The 19,748-nt window shown below is 46.2% G+C and overlaps 1 protein-coding gene across 1 annotated transcript in view; it reads right to left on the bottom strand.

Moving 5' to 3' along the window:
- The window catches only part of WNK2 (WNK lysine deficient protein kinase 2), an 85,178-nt gene that overhangs the window by 9,882 nt on the left and 55,548 nt on the right, over positions 1–19,748 (bottom strand). Inside the window, exons 12-27 of the mRNA XM_058812923.1 lie at positions 18,642–18,668; positions 17,147–17,461; positions 14,360–14,409; positions 13,581–13,746; positions 13,384–13,500; positions 13,065–13,232; positions 12,810–12,855; positions 12,517–12,633; positions 11,005–12,073; positions 9,559–9,566; positions 9,353–9,409; positions 8,870–8,925; positions 8,105–8,796; positions 7,390–7,604; positions 5,673–5,888; positions 4,677–4,775 (exon numbers count right to left, since the gene is read on the bottom strand). Of these exons, the coding sequence (XP_058668906.1) occupies positions 4,677–4,775; positions 5,673–5,888; positions 7,390–7,604; positions 8,105–8,796; positions 8,870–8,925; positions 9,353–9,409; positions 9,559–9,566; positions 11,005–12,073; positions 12,517–12,633; positions 12,810–12,855; positions 13,065–13,232; positions 13,384–13,500; positions 13,581–13,746; positions 14,360–14,409; positions 17,147–17,461; positions 18,642–18,668 (3,418 nt within the window). The remainder of the gene's footprint in view (positions 1–4,676; positions 4,776–5,672; positions 5,889–7,389; positions 7,605–8,104; positions 8,797–8,869; positions 8,926–9,352; positions 9,410–9,558; positions 9,567–11,004; positions 12,074–12,516; positions 12,634–12,809; positions 12,856–13,064; positions 13,233–13,383; positions 13,501–13,580; positions 13,747–14,359; positions 14,410–17,146; positions 17,462–18,641; positions 18,669–19,748) is intronic.

The following is a 19,748-nucleotide window of genomic DNA, read 5'->3' as shown; positions in this document are numbered from 1 at the left end:
GTAGATAGATAGCAGAGTGCCAGAAGTGTGCCGAGACCCCGACTCGACTGTCAGATCTTGCCAGACATTGGCACCGTTGCTATTTGGGTGCCAAAATTTCCTGAAAGGTATTTTGGACTTGATAAGAAGAATATTGTTATGGGATGGGGGGAGATGAGTGTCTGACATGGGCTATGGTGGGTTCATTGGGAAGAAGCACTTGAAACCATGAGCAAAATCAGACTGGGGCAAAAAAAGTAAGATAGAGGATGATGTGCTTTTTCTCTAGAATAAACAGTGGTGTAACATTTTGTTACTGTGCCAGAAATGCAGCTTTAAACTCAGAGATTGCAGGTCCAGGCTGACACAGGCCCTGAATGAGTCTTCAGAGGAGAAGGAAGCGATTTCAGTCAGAGACTGAGGAAGAGAAAGTAAAGAAACAAGGGAGGGAGGAAGTAAGGGAGAAGAGATGTTTGTGCTTAGATATGGGTGGCATGAGGAACAGAGGACTGCTCTGAATGAATTTCTTATTATTTCATATAGTTCATATGGATTTCTATCCTGAGAAAATCAGGACGTGACTACTACAACACAAGCATGACCAAGTTCAGTTCTCATTTCAAAGCCCAGATAGCAAGCACAGTCACATTCACAACTCAACCATCTGTCTTGTATTCTTTTATCTTTTGCTCTCTTTTCCCCCAGATATACCTTACCTTGCCTATCCCAAAGTAAGCTACCAATTCCCACAATAGAAACAAGTGCCCACAGCAGCAATCCTAGAGGCTATTTCCTGCAGCAACAGGCACTTCTCAGCACAACAGGAATGCAAATGGAAAGCACCTGCCTGCGAGAAATAAAAGCAGGCAGCTGACTGCAGGACGTGCTCGAAATCACCTTCATTGCCAACCCCTCTGCTTCCTGCACAGCCAGGCACAGGTTTCCAAGCACCTCAGGTGCCAAACCCGACCTGGGGAAGTGACGGAAGTGGCAATACTCAACACACTCACGAAACACCTGCATGAGGGGCTCCAGCTCTGAGGAAAATATCACAGGAGACTCAGGCACTGGGAAGAGAGCTGCTCCTTCCAGCAGCATCACTCCAGTGTGGGGCTTGGGAGATGGGAAACATTCCCAAGCGGTGAGACTGCCTCAAGCAGGGACTGACAGTTATCAGCCATGGTTGGTTATGAACTCAAATTCAATTAAAAATTCACTTTGTAGATCTAATTCACCCAATTAATTGTATTACTGCTAAAATTAACATGTTTAAGAACAGTAAAGTTAAGGAGATGAATCATAATTAAGATTTAATGTAAGATTGTGAAAGTTCAGCAGAGCATTTTACTTCCAATTCCAGATCTCTTATCTGAGGAATTACATAGCTATTATACAGAACAGAAAAAATCCACTGTCCCATATTTGCACTAACAGCTGCCAAAAAGCTGGAAAGCTACAAAAAAATGGAAATGGCAATAAACTGCTAGACCATTTCCATAATTGCATATGCACATACAGTATATGAATTGCTACAAACCTGGCAAAAAATTGCATTACACAAGATTCCAAGCCTAAGCCAAATGGAGCTTTGAAAATTCTACTCACAATCAGTGAAAAGTCTTCCCTAAGGCACCCTTGCAGTTTAGCCCAGGCAAAATTATGCAAAATAATTTTTTTCAGGATAAAATTATGCCAAAGCCCATCAAAAATATTTTATCTCATGAAAAATACAAAGGTGAAGTCAATATTGGACATGGATCAAAATGTCCTGCAGAACACTGTGAAAGTGTTCGAGTCTGATGGATCTTGTAACCAGAGCAAGGTCCTTGTGATACTGTCTTTAATCCGTCTGAATATTTATTTTTAAAGTTGCCAACTTTTCTGCCAGTGCAGCAGGTGTCCTGCTGGCATACCCCACCTTGCCAAAGGGCTGGTTTTCCTTAACCAAACACACGGATTCGGAGCATTTCTGAAAATGCATCACAGTGTTTCCCAACAGCTCTCAAACAAAAAAAATACCAGGGAAACCTTGACTAATGGAATAGACCCAGAACTCCGTACTGTCTGGAGGTGCCCAGAGCTGCTGGCACTGGGCAGTCATGTCCCAGCCCTGTACAACTGCACAGAGGATGTAATCCTACCTGCAATGGTTTGGCTTGGAAGGGACTTTAAAGCCCATCCAGCTCCATCCCCTGCCATGGCCATGGGCATGGACACCTTCCACTATCCCAAGTGCTCCAAGCCCCATCCAGCCTGTCCTGGGACACTTCCAGGGATGGGCTATGGATGCTAACATGTTTAGCACTTAATGCAAATGCTTGCCTTTGCCTGCCTGCTGGGTGCACTGATGTCTCTTGCAGAGGGAAAGGAAGACGAGCCAGCTGGTATTGCCAACATCATCACCTTCAAATAACAGAATCAAAGGATGGTTTACGTTGGAAGATCGTGAAAGCACATCCTTTCCCAAACCCCTGCCACGGGCAGGGACACCTTCCACTAGACCAGGCTGCTCCAAGCTCCATCCAACCTGGCCTTCCTTGAGCACTGTTTTTCCTGAGGCTCCAGACACAGCTGCTCTGGATCCCAGCTCCACAGAACATCCTACTGTCCGTCCTGCCCACCGCTGTCCCAGCCCCAGGCACCCTGGGGAAGGACAGGAATGCACACAGCCCCGGTCCTGCACTCACACACACATCCCACCTGCTGGGCTCACAGGAAAACAAGCTGGAATAGCCTCCTGCCCCACCAAACCTGCCCACAGCTCAGCCATGGGCACCTGCCAAGCTCCCCAGGTGAGAGGCACCTCAGGTGAGAGGCTCCTCTGGCAGCCAAGCTGTGCTCCAGGACTGGGACCCTCAGGGGTGACCTAGGGTTGCAGTGTCACGTCAAGTGCCTGAACTGCACCCATCTCCTGGCGTGACTCAGGGATGGGGGAGGCCAAACCCTGAGAGAGCACACGGGCTGAGAACAGAAAGCAATTAGTCATGCTGAGTTATTTAAGCATGAGGAAACTTCACGATTCAAAGGATTTACATATTCCCTTGGTTTCACTCACAACATCCATGCACCCAAACATTTTTAATACACAGATTTTTATTGCCAGACCTTTTGCATCCTATTGAATAGTAATTCCATGGAAGATTAATGAAGCATCTTCTGGGAATTACACGTGCAGAAGAAGAAATTACTGTGGCCACTATAAAACCAAACAGGAATATTTGGGAGCTGAGAATTCTCCTCAGGTTCTCAAGAAAAAATCCCTAAATGCAAAATTGTCTCACGACATCACCAGTCATGAAAAGCTTACATGATAATAAATTCTGTAAACGTCAGTCATCTGAGTGTTTGTGCTTTCAGGGAGCTCAAACAAAAAAGTTTTGAGATTATTTCTTAAAATACTGTTTATTCATAAAATCAGGAGGAGTGTATTGGAGTGGTCTTGTGCCTTTGACGTGACCCATTTGGATAGCAATGAGCAGTGCAGAACTCCAAGGGGAGATCTGATACTCCTGTAAACCCATAGTTATTTAACCAAAGACTTTCTCAAAAATGTTATCAGCCCTTCTAAGGTTTTATGTAAGTGGCCTATAGTACCTGTTCAGCACAACATATCTTTATTGTACAAGCAAAATCCGTTTGCCTAAAAAGCAGCATCTACAATTGGGTAAAAAAGTCTGATTTTTTTCATTAAATAGCTTGATATTGTTTGGTGGAGTTGCCAATTACTTCGTAAGTCAGACAAATAGGGTACAAAAAGAAGGTGCACAGTTATTTGAGACAAAACTCCTAACAATCCATTTCCAAGTATCATCTGAATATCTGATATTGCTTTTTACTTATTTATGCTTTGATGAACTGCTAATTGACTTCATCTCTGAGGTCACATAAGGTCATAAGAAAATAAACTGAGTCAAGTGCTTCAGCCAGATCAGATGACACAAAAAGTTGATGGGATTCTCCCTTAGAGTAACCAGATCTTCCTGCGCCTTATGATTCCATTAAAAAATCGCTCACTTAAAGTAATTAAAGTGACTGCATGGGGAAAAGCCCACCTGGGACAGAGATTTGGAAAGAACTAGCTGGAGCACTGTTGTCTCAGCATTTCCACATGCAAAGAGCGGGGAAAAAATTAAAGAAAATAGAGTGGATATAAACAGTACTGTATATCGAGTTAATACAGCCCTTGTATGGAAGTTATACCCTCCAGTGACCTTCTAGAATTGTATCAGCTTGCTACATGCATGTCTTCAGAGTCCAAACATGTGTGAAAGAGACCATTCGTCTACAGAAGGATGGATTTCGTTTTGTTGTCGCTGGAACCGGGACAGCAGACATGTATATTTGCCACATTGCAAATAAAATTACTTCAACAGAAATCACATAAAGTACAAAAGCTTTGATAACTCCAGGGTAAAATTTACCATCAGGCTATATATAATAAATGATGAGATCTTCCACACATGCTTTTGGTGCCCAGGCATGAGCCAAAAGCAGTGCAAAAAAAGCTTTCACATGAAAAATTAATATAAATAAGGTGTGTTCATGATGATTACTTAAAAGAAAGAGAAAAAGAAAGAAAAGATGGTTGAGAAAAAGGGGCATCCTGCCAAACATATTAGAGATTTAAATCATGGAATTGGAAAAAGGGGGTAAAAGAAAGATGGACTGTGATAAAATACAAAAGAACAAATACAAACAGATGGACAAAGACACAGGTCCACTGAGGAATCTGGTACGAGGTTTGCTACTAGATTTATAGGTCACTCTCTCAGACGTTTGGTGGAAAACCGTCCAGCCTGTAAATGAATATAAAGGGAAGAAAACAAAGACACTTATAAAGTACAAGTAGCTGTGATCAGATGTCCTAAACCATCAGTCAAATCAGCTTTGTTAGTTAAACCTCCACATCTCCCCCTTAACTTTGCCAAAGAGGAGCAAGTTCACTGACCATACACAAAGGATGCAATAACAGCAGAAGAGGACAGATAGATATTTTGTAGATTAGTTTGGCAGGATGTGCAATGAGAGGAAGGTATTTTAATCATCATTGGAACTTCCCATATGCATGGCAACAAGATCAGTCAAAGCCTACGAGGGGGGCAATACACAGAGGTCTCAGAACTGGGGTCATGGGAGCACAGTCCTGTGGCTGGGCCTCCAAAATTATGCACAAAGTGAACCCCACATAGAAAGGAAATATAACTTGGTCCCCTGGGATTGGTTTTCTTTTAATTTCATTTTTATTTTCTCTCATGCCCAAGACCGTTTGGTAGTTTATAATGAGGAACTTGGGGTCTACTGTAATCAAGGGGCTAAAAAAATGAAACAAAGCAAACACTCTCCCAGCCTTTTGTATCTTTGTTTTCCATTCATTTTTTCTCACGAATCTGTAAGGCAGACTCCAGAGAAGGTATTAAGATAGAGCCACTGCTGGCAAAGTTGAAAGGTATTTCTTTCCTAAGAATTAGGGATGTCTTGGGGCATGCCTTCTCGAGTGCTGGTAACACTCGGCAAGATACTTAAATTTTGCTCTTCCGACAATACTGCAATGCTCTTTTTAAAGGTAAGCCAGTAATTTGGATTGCCAAAGGTTCACATTCCTCTATCACTCCTAAAAAGTTCCAGCCTAAGGGAAGGGAACTAATTTCAGCACGTGCTGGAAGAGACACAAAAGAGGCAGCAGGAAGAATCACCTTGGCCAGCGCCTGCGTTGGCGTCGGCGGCGTCGGGGCCCAGGCCGGAGCAGATGTCGGAGGACAGAGAGGCTTTGACAGAGCAGGGCTGCTGGGTCTGCACAGCCTTGCCCGGGGCGGGCGCTGCGCCGGCTGGCACCGCGGCGGCTGCGGGGAAGCCGGGCTGTGAGTTACTGCTTTCTCTGTGGGGCGAGTCTTTAGAGTCTGAGAGGTTACCTGAAAGAGCAAACAAACACAACACGTGCCGTGGCAAAAGCTAGGAAAACTCTGAATAAAAAATCCCTGCCTGAAAATAATCCGTATCTTGACCCCAAGAGGAACAGCCGTTCGCTATTCTGATGCACTGGATGGAGCACATGCTTTGGGGAGAGCCTGCACCAGAAAATAACCCACATCTCCTATCACTGAGCCTGTTTCTCCAAGAAGCTCCTGGAGCAGGTTTGATTTTTACAGTTTCTCCTCTGTATTTTCAGGAGCCTCAGAAGGAGCACTGCTGGAATGAAGAGAGAGCTGCTGGGGTGCTGAGGAGGAGGATGAACACACACAATGACAAAGCAGGACACAGAGATCTGCTCTCCCACACCAAAGGTGAAATTAGGCAAATGGAGAAGAATAAAAGTTGCAGCAAAAATACAAGGAACTTTTTATTTATAGCTATTTGAGTATAATTGTCATGGCCACTTTCAGATTTTTCAACAGATAAATTCATGTAGCACATGACTGCAAAAGTATTTTGGTTTTTAAGCCGCTTTACCTGAGATATTTGTGTAGACAAAAGTACAGATAAAAACATTTATCTAGATATCTACAGATAAGTATCAATATATAACTATCTAGATAGATGTAGAAGTACAGACAGTGTCCAGCACTGCTTCAGTCCCTGTGGGCAAGAACACTCAGCCTCAAGATGGGCCACAGAACTTATTGCCTCTGAATATATTTGTGTTTCCCAACTCAGCTGAAATCCTTAGCTAAAAGCAAAATCCTCCTCAACACCTTGTCTATAAAGATTGATGCAACAAAATACAAAGGGGCCCTATGATGCAGTGGTATTGAAAACAAGAGCCACCAGGTTTGAAATAAAGGATGAATGCTGGAAATGCTACTGCTCCCCCAAGTAACAGCACAATCTAAGATGGAGAAAAATTATGCATATTCTATTGTACATTTTGCTGAAGAAATGGGTACTGGATTTTATTGATATTTCCCAGGTAAATTTTATTTTTGTATTTTTCCAAGAGATAAAAACTCAGGACTGTAGTGCTGTGTGAAAATCTCACATTACTTCATGGTCAAAGCATCCACCACAGTTTTGTAAATGCTTTTACCTCCCATCCTTTGGGGGAGCAAATGGAATCCCATCTTTTATATATGGCATCTTGGAGCAAAAAGGAAACAAGATACAGCACCTAGTCAATACAGCATAATAGCATCTAAGAAGTGAATACAAACATCAGTAAATTGCATTTAAAGAATAGAGGAGATGTAACCAGGCTGTTTTCCAAATTAAAGGGGAATATTATTCCTCTACCAAGGACTGTAGGCAATGCAGAGCAGGCAGGTATGGCTTGCCACTGGGACCTGGGACAAGCCTGTCCAAAAGCATGCCAGCTTAAAACCAACAAACATTCCATCCTTTCCAGCAGTCCCACACATCACACAGCACAGCCGTGACTGACACAAGCAACAGGCAAAGGGAAGCACCCAGTGTACCTACTTGTGCTTGATGTTCCACTCCTGAGCTGCTGGACCAGAGGGTTTAAGAGCTTTCCAGCTTTCAATTTGTTTTTGCTGGTTCTTCGGCGCCGGCTGCTTGGCGGGGCAGAGTGAAGGAAGCCCAGGTTGGGAGGAAGGGGTTTCCCCAGGCGAATATACAGTGCCTCTATCTCATTCTTCTGCTGTGTCTGCAGCTCAGCAATCTCTTTCATATGCCTAAAAAAAAAAAAAAAAGACTGTGCTAGCAATGTATTTGATAAAGCACCATATCCTGACAGTGTAATTAATTGCAAAAGAAGAAACAAAACAATCGTTGGTTATAAAACAATCAGCTGCTCATCCCTAAGCATGCAAAGCTACAACAATCTATTTGTGGTGACTCCCCAGCCCTGGAAGGGGGAGTCTCTGACTCTGAGGCCAGGTTGGACAGGGCTTGGAGCAACCTTACATAATAAAAGGTGTCCCTGCCTATGGTAGCAGTTGGAATGACTTTTAAGGTCCTTTCCAACCCAAAACAGTCTGGGATTCTATGAGTTATTCTTCTAACTGGAACTGGCAGATAAGGCGATGCACAGCAGGAAGGTGGGGGAAGGTCCTGGCATTGCCTGATTTGCCCAGAACCAGTTTACTCCTTACAGTTCTGCTCATCTGAAGCTGAGCTGCTGCTCAGGTACAGTAACACAAGCTTCCCTTATATCACTTGCAACTCAACATACTTTTCTCTCAGGTTCTGCAACTCTTTCTTCATATCAGCATCTTCAAACTCTGAGTCATTGTCACTGCTCATGTAGGACGACTGCGAGTGGAAGGACGTGATGTTGATCGTAGGAATCTTCGCACCTTGCCCATTGGGAGACTCTGGGCCAGGGGAGCCACCTTTGGCAGACCTCTGCAGAAAAGCAGCTGCTTTTTTGATGAGGTCGGTGGCCGTGCTGCCGCTGGGCGGGGAGAGCTGCGCGGCCGCAGCGGGGGCCGGCTGCCGCGGGCCGGGCTCGTCGGCCGAGTCGCTCGAGGCCGGGTCGCACAGCACGTCCACGGACGAGGCCGTCTGCACCCTGCGCACGGCAGCCTTCATGTCCGGGCTGGAGGGCAGCTCGTCCAGGTACACGTCCGGGGGCGCCGAGAACCTCAAGCAGTGCGGCGCCGCTAAAGTCAATTCGTCCTGCGTGCTGATGACTGAAAACCTGCCAATGGTTTTGGCTGGCGTGCCGCTCTCCTGAGCCTCAGCCTGTTTTCCATAGGAAGCAGAGCCCGGAGAACCATCCCTGTGGAAGTTACTCATCGCCCCATCTGCCGTCACTCGCCGCGTTACGCTCTCTGCGTGTGCGGGCGAAGCCGTCCTCTCTGCCTCCTCACTCCTCTGGAAAGTCTCCATCTGTGGAGCTGTGCCTGATGATGTAGGTGCAACCTGGCAAAAATAAGAGAGTTTAACAAAAGGAACTGTAACAATCAAGCAGAAAACCACTCCTAGTTCTGATTACCTGAAGGAGGCCTTTTGCTGGAGCAACAGGAGCTGAAGTGATGCTTGTGGCTGGACCTGATTTAAAATTGGGAAAAAAAATATTTATGTCTGGAATGCTTTAATGTAATAAAAAACAGTGTTTCATTGTGACAAACTAAAGTGTACCACCGAGGAATAATTTAAAACCCCGGTCTTTGTAATACAGGATTGAAAATGCAGGAGGCAATAGCAATGGCAATATAAAATATCTCTAGGTTGGCAGATCTAGTTATTTGGGGAATTCATATAATAACAGGTGTGTGGAATCTCATTACTCAGTTAAAAACTTTTAGGGAGAAAAACAGAAGAAGAATGAAATCTGCACGGTACATTAGGCCTGAACTCTTCTGGTGTTCTTGGTGTCTCAGAGACACACAGGGCTGCTGGACGTGGCCGGGCTGCTGCCCCACTGCTGCCCCTGACACCCACTGACACCAAGCAGGGATGGCCGGAGGAGCATTACCTGTTCCGCCTGCTGACCCACCTCTTGCCTCTGAGGGATGAGCACTCACACCAGTGACTTCTGGCTTGTTCAACTTTCAGTAAAAGGAAAAAAGAAACGCAATTTCAGTCTCACAAAGCAGAATGCGTTCTCCTTCCCCCACTTCCCCTTGCTGCCCTGGCACTACCAGAGAATACGGAACTATTTCACAGTGCCTGTGGAGGAACCTTCAAGTCTTGCCTCCAACTCCCCCATTTTTTTTCCTTCTTCCTTGAAAGAAATAAAGCAGTGGCAGCACTGCAGTTGGAACTGCAGCCCAAGCTACTGAAAGCCAGTATATTGTATATACACACATGCTTGGGGCTTTGTTCTCGTTTGCTTTTCCAGCCAGACTGTACGTTCCTCATCTGTACGTCTATCCTCAGAAATTCTATGTCTCTTTTCTTACTGACACAGATTTTAATAGGATGAATTCCAATTACTTGAGAGACATAGCACCCTTCACAGAGAGAGAATTGGGTTTGCTGTAGAAAGTAATTTATCATTAGAAAACAACAGTCAGTCCAGTACAGCTGCTTTCCTGTACCACACAGCATCTTTTGGGCAGTCGACAGGAGTCCCTCCAGCTGATGCTACACAGAACAGGCTCAGCCTTGCTAGGCATGGAATTATCTCCAGAAATGCTACTTTTGAGTAAGATATAAAATCATAGAATGGTTTGGGTTGAAAAGGACTTCAAAGTTCATCCTATTCCCTCCCCTGCCATGTACAGGGACACTTTCCACTGTCCCAGGTTGCTCCAAGCCCCATCCAGCCTGGCCCTGGACACTGCTAGGAATGGGACAGCCACAGCTTCTCTGGGTAACCTGTGCCAGGGCCTAGAATAGACACTGATCTAGCACAATGTGCTGCAAATCTGATTATTTCATAAACTTGGAATTTTATCCAAAAAAACCTAACATGGGGGCTCAACTGAGACAGAAGAACCACTGTCCCTGACTGCCTGCTACCTCTTTCCTTAGAGGCTTCTGTGTCAGTCTTGCTCTACCAAGCCCAGGAGAAGACAAAAGAAACTATTACAGGAAACAGAAGAAACTCATGCACATGGAATGTCTGCCTTTGGCTGTAGCATGTGGACAAGGCAAAGGTACTTGAAATGTTTGTTTTATCCAAGTTGACTTCTAAGGCAGTAATTGTACCACTGCCATTCATTTATACTTAAAATTGAAGCAAAATCGCCTTCATTAGAACTACAATGACTACACCACGCGTGTGTTTTACTTTCTTAAACTACAAAGAAATGGACATATTTCTGCCTGCTTTGGATAGGACACAAGAGGAGATGAATTAAAGTATTATACCACTTCTAAACCCAAAGGGAAAGTCTGGCTTTCACTAATAAGCATTTCTGAAAAATGAATTGGGATGCATCTGACAAGAAAAATTTAAGTGAGCTTTCACACTGGAAAGCAGTCAGCAGGCAGAGGTAACAAACCCTGGAACAGAGATATGAAATGTTTAGGGAAGCAAAAGATCTACACGTGGCCTACGGCAGGAGAGTGAGTCTTGAGCTCTGCTCTGGGGCCAGCCCTACAGGCGGGCTCTGGGGGGATGAAGGGCAGAGCCGCTGGGGGACTGAGCAGCGGGGGGCAAGGCAAGGCCCCTGAGGGCACGAGGGGCACAAGGGTGGGCAAGGCAAGGCCCCTGAGGGCACGAGGGGCACAAGGGTGGGCAAGGCAAGGCCCCTGAGGGCACGAGGGGCACAAGGGTGGGCAGCAGCTGTCACCTCCTGGCCCGTGTCCGGGGTGCTATAGCTCGGGTCTCTCCCATCCAACGCTGTGGCAGGAGCTTGCTCTTCAGGAAAAGGTGGTAAGGTAAATTCACTGTCGCCCTGTTCGGGTGGCACAGAGGTGTCTGGCGTCCCTGCTGATGCCGAAGAAGTTGGAACATATTCCTGGTACAGCAAATTGCGCAGCTTCTCATCAAGGCTTTTAATCGTGTTGTCCACGAAGTCCACCCTGGGGGGGCCCTCGCCGTCGGACTCGGCGGTGCCGGGGGGGTTCTGCTGCTGGAGCAGGCCGACCCCTGCCCCGGCCATGCCCGCGCCGCCCTGCGCCACCGGCGGCTGCTGGGACGCGGCCAGCGGCACCTGCGTGGGGCTCTGGAGCTGGGAGCCCGCCAGGGCCAGGCCGTCGGGGCCGGCGGCCGCGGGGAAGGGCTGGCTGCCGAAGGGCCCCGCGCCGGGCTGGCCGCCCTCCAGCAGGTGCGGCCCCTGCGGCGCCGGCTGCCGCTCCAGCACCGCGGCGTCCGCAGGCAGCGGCCCCAGAGCCGCCGGCGCGGCCGCGGGCGGCCCCACGCTGCAGCAGGCGATCTCCACGTCGGGCACGCAGGCCGCCTCGTCCGCCGGCGGCTGCAGCTGCGGGGCCGGGGCCTCGGAGGGCTCCTCCAGCCCCACGGCGCGGGGGGCCGGGGCCCCGGGATGCGGGAACTCCGGCTGAGCCCCGCCGGCCACCGCGGGCTCCGCCATGCTCGGGGCAGGTGCCAGCGGGGCTGGCGCTGGGAACTCCGGCTGGCTTGCTACGCTGGCAGGAGCCGCTGCAGCAGGAGCCGGTGCCAGGGACAGGGCGGCTCCAAGGGGGCTGTCACTGACCCCTGTGTGCAGGGGAAGCTGCTGGCCAGCCCCGAGCCCAGGCGCCTCTGTCACCGCAGAGCTCACCGGCTGGTCATCTGACTGCTCCGCGTCTAGAGAGAACACAAGCAAAAGGTGAACCTTGAAAGGAAAGGAAATCACTGCCAAGCCCCCTGGTCAGCTGCAGGGACAACCCACTAGCAATTCCCACCAGCAAATAGCTGTTATGTACATCAAATGAGAATTTTCACATTATTTCAGCAAAAATATTTCACTGAAAAGACACATAGTGATGGAGAATTTCACCTACCCCGCAGCATAAGGTATAGCTAAAATACTGACACTTTACTGAAACTCATATAAAGATTCCCAATTTGGTTCAATGCCAGAAACATATGTAAATGCACGTGCGCATCTAAATGCACAGCTTAACAAAACTCATCATTTTCTTCCTCTGACTAAATTAAGTGAAACCATCACAGCTGAGTGAGGTGAGGACAGAAGAGAGACAACACAGCAGCTCTGAGAAGACATTTTCTATAAAGTTTGGAGATACCTGGCCCTTCTGTCTGCTGGGCACTGGGAGGCACCGGGGGAGAAAACTCAGGGGCATCTGTAGCAGGGTTTTCAACCACTGGACATATAATAAACCACCTTTTTCCGGTATGCAAAACTAGGGATGAAAAGAAAATTACAAGTAAACACATGAATTTCCATTGTCTCCAGATCATGACTTTGTCTTAATTACACAGGATGGTTTGGGTTGGAAGAGACCTTAAAGGCCATCTAGTTCCAACTCCCTGTTATGAGCAGGGACACCTTCCACTAGAAACTCAAAGGCACTCTTACCATTTTGCTGATACACAGGCGTCTTCATTTGAGACTGACGCTTCTCCTGTTAAAGAGACAACACAAGAAATAGCTGGATCAGTGCAAGAGGACCAGCATCCCACTTGTATTATAAGGCTTAACAGAGCAAAAGCATTATTTTTTTAGTTAAGAAACCTTTTTAGTTTTTTTAACACAAGATGCAAAAGTAATTTAAGTACCTGGCTGTTAAAAAAAAAGGAATCAAACTAGGAATCTGTACTCAGCGTTTCTTACCTCGCTTATTTCCAGCCTATCTGCATCTTGTTGGGGACTTATTCCCTGGTCAGAACTTCGCTCTCCTTCTGTATCCTCACTGAGCATATCCTCTGCTTTATCAATGATATCCTTCATTTGTTCAATAAAAGTCTCTTTTTCACTTTGCAAGATGAATTCATTCTCCACCTAGAAGGCCACATCAAAATAAAGGGGAAAACAGACTTTTTTTATTAATGCCCCATTCCACAGCTGCCAGGCAGCTCAGGCAACAAGCACACACGAGGAGCTGCCTGAAGCAACTGGGAGCACTGAGGGCCCGTGGGCAGCCACATCTCACCATGTAAGTGGCAATTTCCTCCGGTGCGTCACCATCCAAGTCAAACTTGAACGTCACCATTTTGTGGTTATGGGTTTCAAGCTGGCATTCCACCATCTTATCCCCTGTGTTACACACCTGCATGCAGAGATCAACAACCCTTATTCCTGGCAAAGCCAAAGGAAACCTAGAGTTACCCTCCCACAGGTTGTACTTGCATTTAGTATGGTCAGTTTGGGTCTGTTGGACTTCTCCTGGCGCGAACGAGCACGTGTGGATTTCTTATGCTTCTTTGAAGACTTTCCTTCTTGCTTCCCACTTCCTGTTGCTCCTTCCAAGCTGTCACTCATCTCTTTGCCAGAAGCAACATCTGGACTCATGTAGCTTCACAAGAGAAAGGAAGAACAAAATAAAGGCAGAGTCACACACAACGGAGTCATGCATCACATGTAAGCTATAAGAGAGGCTGCAAAAAAGGGCACATTTGCGCTTTTTTTTTTGGCCTAAACTGAGTCAACTGGAAGATACTCAGCGAGCAAAGGGCACTACTCTACACCAGGCACATACTCTGGCTACAACACCTACCAAGAAATGATCTATTGATGTTTCTGGCAGTAACACAGCAGAAGTCCCATCACTCTGAATATATCCCTTAAGGGGCCCTGACAGTCCCCTCTCTGAACTGCACTAGTTCCTACTTTTCTAAGGTGAAGTTTTCTCAGCTCCTGTCTTTCTGCCCTCCCAGCAGAAGGTCAAACAGGTAAGGTTTGCTGTAGAGGGAGGAAAAGAGAAGATCCATACAGCTGTACATACACCAAGGCTAGGATGCTGCATCCAAACTAAGGAATTAAAAGAGCTGCAGGTGCCAGAATGGGCACACTGCACACAGACCACTGTCAGCTTCTCCCTAGACATGCTCCCAGTCCTTCTTCTGATCATGTCAGATAAAACAGCCTCCAAAATGCAAGCATTTCTTACGCCAAAGAGGTGATAATACCTTTCGCAACTCTGGGACAGAGCTTGGAGTTTGTCCTGTATTGCCTGCTCCTAAAATGCAAGAAAAAGTAATTTAAGCAAACACATTGTATTAGCAGATGAAAAACACCTTTAGGAAAGGGTTGGCATCAGTAACTCTAAAACCATTCTGTTTAACCAGTTCTTGGAGCCTAGAAATAAAATAAATGCCCTATTTTATCCTTTCAACATCACTTCTGTCCAAGGCACCAACCACTTAGTCAGAGACACTAACCTGCCACTTCCCTTCCTCTGTCCACAGCAGATGAGATGGTGAAAGGAATAAAACAGTTCTCTCCACCATGGCAAAATCTGACTGAAGGACAATTCCACTGTCTTTTATTTTTGAATGTATCTGCTAATTTGGCTCATTGCTTTATATAGTTTCCTGAAAATATGCTCAGTATTTTCATTGTGTTTGGGTTAGTGGGAAAATTTGAGGAACTTACAAACAAAAGATGAAAATTCATAATTTAAGAAAGCCACCCTTGCATCATGTCCTCTTGTCCTCTACATGAATTTCCCCTAAAAGCTTCCCTCTTCACTGGCTGCAGCTCTGGGACAGACATCATAGCATGATTTTCACATTGGGCAGACCCATTCTCACAGAATTTGTGACAATGCTGCAGCCCCTGCTGTAACAAACTTACCATGTATGCACAAAGACACACACACCCGTACGTGTATATAGCTGTGTATATACACTCACACCAGATACACCCATAAATATATATAATTTTATATATATTTATAAAAACATGTCTGTAAAATCCTTCTATAGACGCAGAGCTAGAAACAAGCCCCTCCACTGCCTTCGCTGCACGGAGGACTCAAGCAGTGATGAGCTGGGGTTACAAGCTCAGAGGGGAACTGGCCATCGCTGGTTCTCTGCAGCTAACCAGCCAGCCCCACTCCTTGGCTGCAAACACCATACCTAAGCCATGCCAAGCTTACGTGCAGTTTCAATAAAGCTGCAACATCAATGAACGGTGAGAACACAGACATAATGTATCGACATTCTGGTAAAGCACTCCACCAAGTGCCTTACAAAACCTCTTTTGCCTGACTGGTTCAGGTTGGTTTGGATGCAAGTGCTGCAACGTGCCTGAACACAACAGAAGAGATAAAAATGTCATGGCAGAGTAGAAACAAAATGTAGTGTCTTGATTATCTAGACAGGTATGAAACTTCTCTTACATCCAAGGAAACTTTAGCAATGTATGCCGGAAAACCAGCATGGAGAGGATGTGCATCGGTACTTGCTTCATTTCTTAAATTGAATGAGAGAAAGGGGTTAACTTAGAGATGGATGTGAGAAAGAAATTAGCAAACCAGAGGTTAAATGTTCTGAGGGATGTGGGATGTGAAGGACAGACATGTGCCTCAGTGGCCATGAGTTTCTCAGGAGAACTTGTACCCCCCGTCACAGTGCCTAACAAGGAGGTTTGTTCATATTTCCAGAACTCTCATGGAACGGACTCTGCACTGAAGGCACCAGCACTGACCTTGCCATGAGTTGTGCATTCAGAAAAAAGACAGCTGGAGAAGGAATACCTTGAGTGATGGATATGCCGGAGCCAGCCCAGCTTTTCTGGGTCTGCAGGTGAAGCACTGCAGACAGGCTCTAACCATTCCTGCTACACTTAACCTCAGGATACACACATTCACCAGGAAACATCCTACATCACAGCAGGAACGCTGATGCAGTCAGAATTAAACTGCCATTGACAGACAGGAAAAATGGGGAACTAGAATTCATTTTTAGTGTTAGCACAGCCCTTCTGGAGCATCTTCTGGAGGCAGCATTGAGTTGTATGTCCAATGGAATTTCAGGCTGCACTGGGGTCAAGGCATGTGACAAGTCATGGAAACATGGGCAAAACCAAGAGATTAATTCTGAAAAGGTGAAATATATACTTTGGGAAGAAAGATAACTCAGAGCAGAGACTCAAGAGGAACCACTCTGAATGCAGAATCACAGCGGGACATTTCCATCCAGGAGTGGAGAAAAAATTAGACTTATTTCCTGAAATCAGGTAGAAATGCCAAAGCTTTTGTTTTGTTTTGTTAACAGGCAGCTGAAGAGAGATAAATGTTCTGTGATGTTCTGTCAAGATTGAAGATTAAACAATTATGGGAGTGGAAAGAAAAGTCAAAATAGCAGACGAGGAGCTGACAATTCTGTAAGGAAAACAACAAAAAGCATCCTGCTTCTATGACCACAGAGAATTGGCAATGCCTATGAGTATCTTGAGAAACAAAAATCCCAGACATTAGGCAAAACAGGAGGATACAATGCTAAATGAAATGAGAATAGGGCTCAAACTGAAGAGGATGAAGGGGGCTTCCACAATACAAAGACTCAGATTGTGGAGTAGTTTCTTAAGGCAAATGATGGTTGGTTGAACAAGTGCTTGAGACATTTAAAACAAGACTGGACAGAACATGGGTGAAATTCTACAGAACAACTTCTAACTCACCCACAGTGAGAATTTCTTGATTTCTATCTCTGTGCTTGTGCTCAGCTACGGACAAGGAGGTGCTTAGTCCTGCTGCCTCATTAATTCAGTGAGACATTTCCTGAGCTGCAACATGAGGTTTCATTTGAAATAGCCAATTATTTGCTGACTCAGAACTGCTGGCATCAAGGAGCAGCAGCTCAACACACCGAGGGGATAACCTCCCTTGTGCAACAAGCCCAGTTTCACACAGGAGTAACTAAGAAGATTAAGGCCGAGGCCGGTGAGTTACTTCAGAGGAAGGGCTCTACCTCTTGAGATGTCTCAGTGCCCGCCGTGACAGCCGAGCAGGGAGCCGGGAGCTGCTGGCCCAGTGGCTGCGAAAGATCAGGCTGGAGCTGCAGCAGAGCAGAGGGCTGGAGAGGCAGGCCAGGCTCTATGGGGGCAGGCGGGGCAGCTGTGGCAAGGCTGCCATGGGCCTGGGCAGCACCTTCGGGAGCGACGCGGGGCGGCACCAGCTCCGGCTGCAGCTGCAACGGCGGTGACATGACCATGGAGGGCTGCACTGGCAGCACGGGCACCTGGGCTCCAGCTTCCAGAGCAAACTGACTGTGTCCAGGCATGGGCTGCAACACAACGAGAGCTGTTAGCACCATCTCTGCACCAACGTGACGGGGGAGCAAAGCCACTGGTGTTCATGAAGAAAGGACTCAAACTTCGCAGTGCAACTGGGTTTGGATGCTCTCAGTAACAGCTACAGAGATAGACTTCCAATGAAATAACCAAAAAAAGCGCTAAGGATTCCTTCTGTACAATTATGACGAGGTGCATTGATCAGGTACTAGTTTATTAGTAGGGACAAAACCAGATATTGCTAAGAAAGGAAAAATTACAGAATTCCAGAATGGTTTGTGATAGACGGAACCTCAAAGCTCATCTCATTCCACCCCCTACCATGGGCAGGGACACCTTCCACTATCCCAGGCTGCTCCAAGCTCCAACCTGGCATTGAACACTGCCAGGGATCCAGGGGCAGCCACAGCTCCTCTTCCAGGGCCTCCCCACTCTCACAGCCGAGAATTTCTTCCCCATATCCCACCTGTCCCTGCCTTCTGGCACTGGGAGCCATTCCCTGTGTCCTGTCCCTCCATCCCTTGTCCCCAGTCCCTCTCCAGCTCTCCTGGAGCCCCTTCAGGCCCTGCCAGGGGCTTTGAGCTCTCCCTGGAGCTGCTCCTCTCCAGGTGAGCACCCCCAGCTCTCTCAGCCTGGCTCAGAGCAGAGGGATCCAGCCATCAGAGCATCTCCATGGCCTCCTCTGGACTTGCCTTTAAGATCTTAGGTGATGAATTCATTCTCCTGAATACCTTGCTCTGCTTTCAACAGTTCCACACTGTCCATGCAGAGAAAAATACATTCTACCCATAACCTAACTTAGGATATTTTAAGAAATCTGCCAGATATATAGAACCAGGACCTGGCACAAATGACACAATTAACTCTTTCACTGAATATACACCTGTGTCCTACTTCAGTTTAGTGCAGTTTACGCACTGAAGTCTCAACCTAACCCTTGATGTGCCAAGGCCCAAGACCCCAGTCCTACCAACACATTCGTGTGGACAGAAGGAGTTTCAATTTTCTCAGTGGATTTCTCCAGTGCATTAAAATAACTCAAGTGCGTAAGCACTTGGTGGGAACCAGATCCAGGCGACAGGATGCCAGCTACCTTAGAGACCGGGTTGTTATTCTGCATAACAGTCCTTTTGGGTTGTACATTTAAAATCAGAACGTTCTCCTTTTAGGTACATCATGTATTTTTCCAGGGGGACTGAGCTTGTGGAAAGAGGAAGAAGGAAAGAAAGAAGCATATAGAAGAAAAAAAGACTTTTAGTACTAGGTAAAAGTGTACCCAATTTTTACTGTTTTTGAAGTATCATCACATAGAGACTTTAGGCTATTGGAAAATACATTAAAAAAAATAAGACTCAGATGAGAACTAGGCCACATGATTTCATTGCTGCGTGCTCTCAGCAGGTTCTGGGTATGGCTGAAACTATTATTCCAGGTTTTAATGTAGATAAAAGTAAAGACAGGATGTGCTTCATAACACCTCAGAGTTACATGGCTGCCCAAGGAGGGGGTTGTTAGGCTGACAAGTGTGGTGTAATGCCACAGAAGGGTGGTTCAATTTTAAATCTTATATAACTAGAATAATTCACAAAATATTTCAATGTCAAACCACAGAATCACAGAATATTCTGACTTGCAAGGCACCCACAAGGATCATCAAGAGCAGTTCTTAAGTGAATGCCCATATAGATGTAGCCAGCCAAAACAGAACTCAGAGGTGCTAAACATCAATTGTGAAAACAGCATGGCATTATATACAGAAATACCTCTCCAACAGAAGTCTTCAAATCAAAACAATGTTTTTTAAAATATTCCTCTGCACATTGTAATAACAATTTTTTAACTTAAATTCTTCCATATGCAATTCTTCTACACATATTTGATAGCTAATGACTTTGTCAGGATAGTTTGGGAACATCAGCTCTCCAGTTCTGGTATTTGCCATGCTCACTGTGTCCAGTGTGCTTGATTCCATTCCCTCTAAAGCCACAGGGAACACTGAGTAACACTCCCAAACTCCATGCTGCTGACATTCTCAACGACAGCAATCCTGTATAAGGCTGAAGAGAGAAATTTAAAAACTATGTACTGCTCTGAAGATGCCACGACAGATTGGGATGGGATGTTACAAATTTTAATTAGGGTGTTATGGTGAAGGGATGTGGCAGAATACAGATTTTCCAAATGCCTTATTAGCAGGTTGAGTGTCCTCCCCTGCTCTGGTCAGACTGTTTCATGCCAACATATCACAGATGTGGCGAGAGAAGTATTTACAGACTCTGT

Source organism: Ammospiza caudacuta, chromosome 12, assembly GCF_027887145.1.
Source record: "Ammospiza caudacuta isolate bAmmCau1 chromosome 12, bAmmCau1.pri, whole genome shotgun sequence".
Taxonomy (NCBI): Eukaryota; Metazoa; Chordata; class Aves; order Passeriformes; family Passerellidae; genus Ammospiza; species Ammospiza caudacuta.
Note: the sequence above shows the minus strand (reverse complement) of the source record. Positions and strands in the feature narration are given on the sequence as shown.